The sequence below is a fragment of the Mus caroli genome, chromosome 1 (assembly GCF_900094665.2).
Source record: "Mus caroli chromosome 1, CAROLI_EIJ_v1.1, whole genome shotgun sequence".
Lineage (NCBI taxonomy): Eukaryota > Metazoa > Chordata > Mammalia > Rodentia > Muridae > Mus > Mus caroli.
This window is the reverse complement of record NC_034570.1, coordinates 54,202,205-54,210,050: the sequence shown is the minus strand read 5'-3', so window position 1 is coordinate 54,210,050 and position 7,846 is coordinate 54,202,205. Positions and strand designations below refer to the sequence as shown.

The following is a 7,846-nucleotide window of genomic DNA, read 5'->3' as shown; positions in this document are numbered from 1 at the left end:
GAGGCAGGCGGATTTCTGAGTTCGAGGCCAGCCTGGTCTACAAAGTGAGTTCCAGGACAGCCAGGGCTATACAGAGAAACCCTGTCTCGAAAAACCANAAAAAAAAAAAAAAGAAAAAAAGAAAAAAAAAAGAAACCAAGTAATCTAGTTAGTCCTTTAGTTTTGTTTTTTGAGACAGATTATCACCCTGCCCCAGGTTATCTTGGAATTCTCCCTGTATAGTCCAGTCTGGCATTAGGTCCCTGCTGATTGACCTGCTTCAGTGTTCCTAGCACTGGGATTACAGGCATGAGCCACCATGCCCAGCCTACCCCACCCCTTATGATCAGAATGGTAAGAGTTAGTCATTCAAGCCAGAGGGTAACAACTGCATTGACTTATGAAGGGCTGCAGACCCTGTTAGCTTTTGAAAGTTCCCTATGCTGCGTTAGAGAACTCCAGACTTAGGAGTTCTGCAACTCAGGGACAATGTTTGATGCACTCAGAGATAAAGAGTCATGATTTATTTTGAGTTTATATGTTGTTGAGTCCAAATTTAAATGAATTTATCTTTCTTATGTTTGACTAGGAAGTTAGGAGACCTTATTTTTCATATATATATAGGCAGAAACTTATCTTCAATTTCTTAAAGCTCAAAAGAAAATTTGATTATGATAGACAAAGAAAGACTGGACAAGCCAGAACACAAAGGTGCTGGTGCGTTTGAGCCTCAAAACATATGGGACAGAGGCTACATGTGGCTGGCATACCCCAGCCTTCTTTCTCTGTGTTCCCAAGTCACATATATTCATTGTGAACTTTATATTGCTTTTCTCTACATGGAAATACATTATAGTTTTTAGATACTGTATTTGTCCCTTGGGGGGGGGGATCTTTGTTTTCTGTAGAGAAAGTCTAACTTCATTTCTCATGATTAATTTGTTCTAGAAGCAGAACAGACCTATTAATGTACTGTACATTGGTTGCCCGCTTTGATCTAAGCAGCCCTTCAGGACTCAGGTCCACATAAGGATGTTGCCATGGAGACTGCGGCTACAGTTTCCAGAAGAGTAGGAGGCCATGTGTAGGATTATCTAGGAAAGACTTCAGAGCCGTGCACAGAGAGATGAAGCAAGCAAAACAAAACTTTGAAAGTTAAAGTTGGGGCAGGGGAAAATAGTTTATTACATACGCTTTCTCCTTCATATGTATCTGTTTAGTTTTGCAGTGGCTCCTGGGATAAGATGCTAAAGATCTGGTCTACAGGTATAATTTTTTTTTATATATAATTTGACTTATTAATGATGTTTCTAGAATTTCAGTGAGGGACTTTTATACTTAATATGTGCTGTAAAAATAGACCATTGTGTTTTAGTATATACAAAAAGAAGTGTGGTATATATTTCTGTCTTAAGTTTTCTTTTTGTTTTGTTTTGTTTTTTTTTTTAAGCTTGCCACCTTTTTATTTGACAATGAATTGCTACATATATGACAAATTTATCTTAGATCTCAGAATGCACTTACTAAAAATTTGTACATTGTTTTTTTGAATACTATTAGCTCATATTAATTTGTTTTAAAATGATTTCTGAGTAGCAGGAGAGATGGCTCAGTGATTTAAGACTTGTTGCTCATGCAGAAGATGCAGATTTAGTTCAGGCACTCATGTGACAGTTCTTAGCCATCATCAACTCCAGTTTCAGGGGATCTGACACTGTCTTCTGGCTCCTGGGCACCAGGCACAATATGGTGCACACACATACATGCAGGCAAAACATGCATACACAAAAAATCCCTTTTAAAAAGAAAAAAATATTTAAAGCAGGGTCTTGTGTATATTCCTCACTATCCTGGAACCTGGCACTGGCTGTATAAACCAGCCTGATCTAAAATCATAAATAAATGTGATCCTCCTGCCTTTGCATCCTAGATTCAGGGATTAGAGTCCTGTACCACTTTTGAAATTAGTTTGAGGCCAGCCAGGGCTATACAGAGAAACCCTGTCTCGAAAAAAAACAAAAAAAGGAAAAAAAAGAAAATATAGATTAAAAACACAGTTGGAGGGAGAAGGATTCTTGAAAGAAATTAGGAAATGCTAATGGAAGCAAAAGAATTTTGGTGAGAAAACTCACCAAATTTTTGGGAAAAAAAAAATTGATTTAAATTGTTTTCTTTTTGTGAAATGTGTGATTCTTTGATTGTAGCAGGTAAATGAGATACTGTTTGGTACCAACTATTAGTGGTTTTATATGTATATCTTTTTGTTCGTTTGTTTGTTGAGACAGGGTTTCTCTGTGTAGCACTGCTGTAGACCAGGCTGGCCTCAAACTCAGATCCACCTGTCTCTGCCTCCCACGTGCTGGGATTACAGTGTTCAGCACCACCACCTGGGAACCTTTTTCTATTTTAGAACACCTTTGTCATATATATATACATACATACATACATACACACACACACACACATACATATATATAATTTAGCCAGGTAACACACTCAGACTGTAAACTGAAATTTTCTATATTTTATAACTCTTATGAGTATTGATCAAGACCCTGAAGGTGTAACTCACTGACAAAGCTCCAGCCTGGCTCTACTACTTGCCTGGCTCCAGCTTTGGTCTTTAGCACTAAAAAACAGCTATGAAGCACGTTTCTTTTTTAAAAAAGGGAATAGTTAATGAGAGTAAGCATGGCTGAAGTACATCTTCCAGCCTGTGTTTACCTCAATACCTACATGGTATAAATATAGTATGATCATAACCTAGTCTGAATTGAGTGGGAAACAGACTTTCCTAGTTATGACAAAATGGTACCTATTCATAACAGGGACCATAGAGACAGTAAAATTTCAAACTGGTCAATGTTGAGTTCTTAATATACTTCTTAAAAAAGGACTTGTCCATGTTTGATCACCAATCCAGTTAATAGTTTTGTTTTTGCTGACACTTAAGGATTGAGTCCAGGACCCCATGCATTCTGGTCAGGTGCTTTAGCACTGAGCTACAATCCCCCAGGGATCAAATAGTAATTTTATATACCTTTTTGTGTTAACCAAAATAACAAGGAATATATATTGCCTAATAAGTGAAAAGAGAGAAAAAGCCGTATATCCAGAAAATAAGACATTCTTCCAGTTTGCCATTAATATTGACAAATTTTTCAATATTAAATATCATTCTTTATGATGCAGTCCCTACAGATGAAGAAGATGAAATGGAAGAAGCCACAAATCGACCAAGAAAAAAGCAAAAAACAGAACAATTGGGACTAACAAGAGTAAGTTTTGATTTGTTTTATTTTGGGAGGGATTGTTTGTTTTCCAAGACAGGGATTCTCTATGTATCCCTGGCTGTCCTGGAACTCACTCTGTACTCACTATGTAGACTAGGCTGGCCTCAAACTTACAAGAGATCCACCTGCCTCACCAATACTGGGAATGTGGTTTTTATGTTTTGTTTTAATTAAAATATAATCACATCATTTCTCCCTTCTGTATCCACAAAACAGTTCATGACATGGTAAACCCAAGTTCTACAGAAAACAGGAATGAACTTATTGTGACCTTGTAATAAGATGGCTTTTAATCCTAAGATGGAGTCAGATCACCTGGGGCCAGAGTTATGGGTGGCTGTGAGCAGCCTGGCTGGGGTTTGGGAACCAATCCTGGGTCTTCTGGAAGAACAGCAACTGCTCTTAACCACTGAGCCATCCGTACAGCCCGAAACCTGCTTTCACATTTATTTAGGGTGAGGGTTTGACTGAGCCAAGGTGCATGTATGGAAGGCAGAGGACATCTTGGTGGGAATCAGTTCTTTCCTATCCTGATGTGGGTTTTGCACATTGAATTTAGGTCATCAGGCTTAGGGCAAGCACCCTTGTCCTGTCAACCATCGCTGTGGCTTCTTGACTTATACGTTTTAATTTTTAAAAGCATTTGATTTACGTGGTGTGTGTGTGTGTGTGTGTGTGTGTGTGTGTGTGTGTGTGTGAGTGAGATGTGAGTCGGGGGGCACATGTATGATGGTCAGAGGACAACTTTTAGGGGTTGTTTCTCCTACCATCTGGGTCCCTGGGTTAAACTCAGGCCATCAGCCTTGGCACCTTTATCTGCTGAATCATATTTTCTGACCTTTTCATATATAAAATATACAGATAGCTATGTTGGGGGAACTATAAAAACAAAGCAAGCCACTGCGCAAAAAAATCTGTCATATGTACTTTGGACATTACCGTCTACTCTTTTATTTTGGCAGGGTGTCAATATGTAGCCTTGACTGGCCTGGAACTCAAGAGTTCTACCTCCCTCTGCCTCTTGGGTGTTGATGTTCACCACCATGCCCGACCCTAAAGTTTACTATTGTCTTAGTTATTCTCTGGTGAAAATGATTTTTACCCCTTTCGGGGGCTTTCATTTCTAGACACCCTTGGTGACCCTCTCTGGCCACACAGAAGCAATTTCCTCAGTCCTTTGGTCAGATGCTGAAGAAATCTGTAGTGCATCTTGGGATCACACAATTAGAGTGTGGGATGTTGAGTCTGGCGGTCTTAAGTCAACTCTGGTAAGACTTAATTTTGGCATTCCTCTAACTAGCAATCTTTTTGGTAACAAATTTTTAAAGTTGGGTACTTTTAGCCCACTGTGGTTAAATGTTCTTTCTTTTTCTTTTTCAGACAGGAAATAAAGTGTTTAATTGTATTTCCTATTCTCCCCTTTGTAAACGTTTGGCATCTGGAAGCACAGACAGGCATATTAGACTGTGGGATCCCCGAAGTAAAGGTATGTTGTATCCAGTGGGAAATATTGAAAAAATTAAAAAGATAAGTTTCTACAAATATTCTTTAGATGTGTTCTGTTTTTCTTTCCTAAAATTTATGGCATTTCCTTTTTCTCCATTCAGATGGTTCTTTGGTGTCACTGTCTCTCACCTCACACACAGGCTGGGTGACATCAGTGAAGTGGTCTCCTACCCACGAACAGCAGCTCATCTCGGGTTCTTTAGATAACATTGTGAAGCTATGGGATACAAGAAGGTAAATGCTGGGACTGGAAGCATGGTTTAGTAGTTAAAAGCACTTGCTGCTCTTACAGAGGACCTGGCTTAGGTTCTTGGCACATACATCTGACAGCTTAAAACTACCTGAAACTCCCGCTCCTGGGGAACCTGATGCCTCTGGCAAATGTACTCATATGTACATACTCCCACACATACATGAGTACATAGCTAAAAAAATAAACCTTAAAGTAAAATCAGGCTGGAGAAGTGGCTCAGTGGTTAAGAGCACAAACTGCTCTTCCAGAGGTCCTGAGTTCAGTTCCCAGACCACATGGTGGCTCACAACCATCTGTAATGGGATCAGATGCCCTCTTCTGGTGTGTCTGAAGACAACTACAGTGTACTCATATACATAAAACAAATCTTTAAAAAAAAAAAAAAAAAAAAAGTCGGGCGTGGTGGTGCACGCCTTTAATCCCAGCACTTGGGAGGCAGAGGCAGGCGGATTTCTGAGTTCGAGGCCAGCCTGGTCTACAAAGTGAGTTCCAGGACAGCCAGGGCTACACAGAGAAACCCTGTGTCGAAAAACAAAACAAACAAACAAACAAAAAGTAAAATATAGTTATGATCTGCAAAACAAATATATCAATTACCATTACATACAGAGAATGAAATAATGAAATTATCAAATTCATCGTCAACTATACTACGTGATATGATAAATATTAGTACTCAAAAAGTTTCAGAATTGGTCTAGAGGGACAGCTCAGTAAAATGTTTCCCTTGTACACACACGAGGGCCCCAGAATGCAAATGAGAAAAACAAACTGTGGTTGATGTGTTTGTAATCTTAGCACTGGAGAGACAAAATGGGAAGCCCTGGGACAGCAGGCTAGCCAGCATAGCCTACTTGGTGTATCTCAGGCTAGTGAGAGAATGTGTCTATAGCACTTGAGGAATAGTACCCAGGTTTGTCCGCTTATACACGTTTACCTGCACATGGATGTGCACACAAGTATACATACAAAGTGGGAGTTTTATTCATGTTAATGTTTTTGTTGCCTTTTTTTTAAAGCCACACAACTTACAAACCCATTTTTCTGACCTTTTAATAAAGCAGGAGAAAAAGTTTTGATTACCCTTGATTACCCAGATATTGCCTATCCAACAATAAATAAATGTGAATGTGTGCGTACACATATACAAACAGATACACACACACATATACACATAAACACATCAAACTCAAGGAAAAGATCTGGCTTAGAAATATAATGTAGGAGTTATACAAATGGCTAGACAAAGGATATATAAAGCCATGATTTGGAATAAAATTCAAGTACAAAAGCGTAAAAGTGGGCCTTCTTGTGAATACATTTCTGTAATTGGATAGCATTTTTTGAGTGTTTGTTGTAATCAATCTGAAGTAAATCCAGTAACGTTTTGAGAAAGTGTTAGTGATTATTCCTATGTTTGTATTAAAACAGTAAATATGTACACCATGTTTGTTTTCACCTTTAGCTGTAAGGCTCCTCTCTACGATCTAGCTGCTCATGAAGACAAAGTTCTAAGTGTGGACTGGACAGACACAGGGGTAAGAATTTACAAATTACTTGAAGACAAAAAGGGATAAACCTGATGTTTCAAGGTAGTAGGGGTTTTTGTTTTGTTTTGTTTTTCAAAACAGGGTCTTAGTCTATAGCCCTGGCTATCCTGGAACTTGATGTATAAATCTGGCTGGCCCAGAACTCAGAGATCTGCCTGTCTGTTTTCCGTCACCACCGCTCAGCTTAAAAGTTAGCAGGGTTTTTTTAGTGGTTTTTTTTTTAATATGAGTACACTGTCGCTCTCTTCAGCCACTCCAGAAGAGGTAATCGGATTCCATTACGGATGGTTGTGAGCCACCATATGGTTGCTGGGAATTGAACTCAGGATCTCTGGAAGAGCATCTTCAGTCAGTGCTCTTAACCACTGAGCCTTCTCTCCAGTTCCCAAGAGTTAGCAGTTTTATATTTCTGATTTTTAATTATTGTCTTTTACATCCCATACTAAAAAATAATTTGCTTTTTAATAGGTTGGAGTATTAATAATTGAAAGAAAAAAACTGTTTTTTTTCCTTCATGAATATCATTTTACTTCTTTTAGCGTTCAAGAGAACTCCAGGGTTCTCACTCTACTAGGCAAGTGACCTACCAATTGGTCATATAGCAGCCCTTCTTTTTCCTTTCCTTTCCTGTTTTAACAGGGTCTCATGGAGCCAGGCTGTCTTAGAATCTATTGTGTAGCTGAGGATGACCTTGAACTGACTCCTATCTCCATCTCCAATGCTGGGGTTATAGGTGTGCACCAGTATACTAGTCCTCTTCTTATTTTGAGATGGGATGTTTCTTAAATTTGTGGTCCTCTCAGCTTTAGTAGCTGATATTACAGGCCTGTGTTGGCCCAGGTTCCTCATGGATATATTAAGAAGACATTTTTTACAAATCCCATTAGGTCCATAAATTCACTACTTCAGACTAATGGTATTAAAGTTTTGGGGTTTTTTTGTTTTTGTTGTTGGGGTTTTTTTTTGGGGGGGGGGAGACATGGTTTTGCTATGTAGCCTTGGCTGGCCTCAAGCTCACAGCAGCCTCCACTTTCAGCCTCCTAAGTGCTGGGATTGCAGATGTATGCTACTATGCCCAGCTAGGTATATTTTACAAAATAAATATGGATTATATTTTATAATCATTTTTATGTGCATGTTTTCCAAGAATTCTTTCCAGATACAGGTCCTAGAGCTGCTAGACAATTAATGTATACATTTGCCTGCAAATAATATACTGTCTTTTAAAGGCTTGATTATTTTGGGGTGTGGTAGTTCACCCCTGT

General features: G+C 38.9%; 1 protein-coding gene across 1 annotated transcript in view; it reads left to right on the top strand.

Moving 5' to 3' along the window:
• Positions 1-7,382, top strand: part of Wdr12 (WD repeat domain 12) — a gene marked incomplete at its 5' end in the record, with an annotated part of 12,168 nt that extends 4,786 nt beyond the window's left edge. The window contains 7 exons of the mRNA XM_021163819.2: positions 1,200-1,245; positions 3,172-3,257; positions 4,400-4,540; positions 4,653-4,758; positions 4,880-5,012; positions 6,497-6,569; positions 7,221-7,382. Of these exons, the coding sequence (XP_021019478.2) occupies positions 1,200-1,245; positions 3,172-3,257; positions 4,400-4,540; positions 4,653-4,758; positions 4,880-5,012; positions 6,497-6,569; positions 7,221-7,367 (732 nt within the window). The remainder of the gene's footprint in view (positions 1-1,199; positions 1,246-3,171; positions 3,258-4,399; positions 4,541-4,652; positions 4,759-4,879; positions 5,013-6,496; positions 6,570-7,220) is intronic.
• Positions 7,383-7,846: the final 464 nt, after the last annotated feature.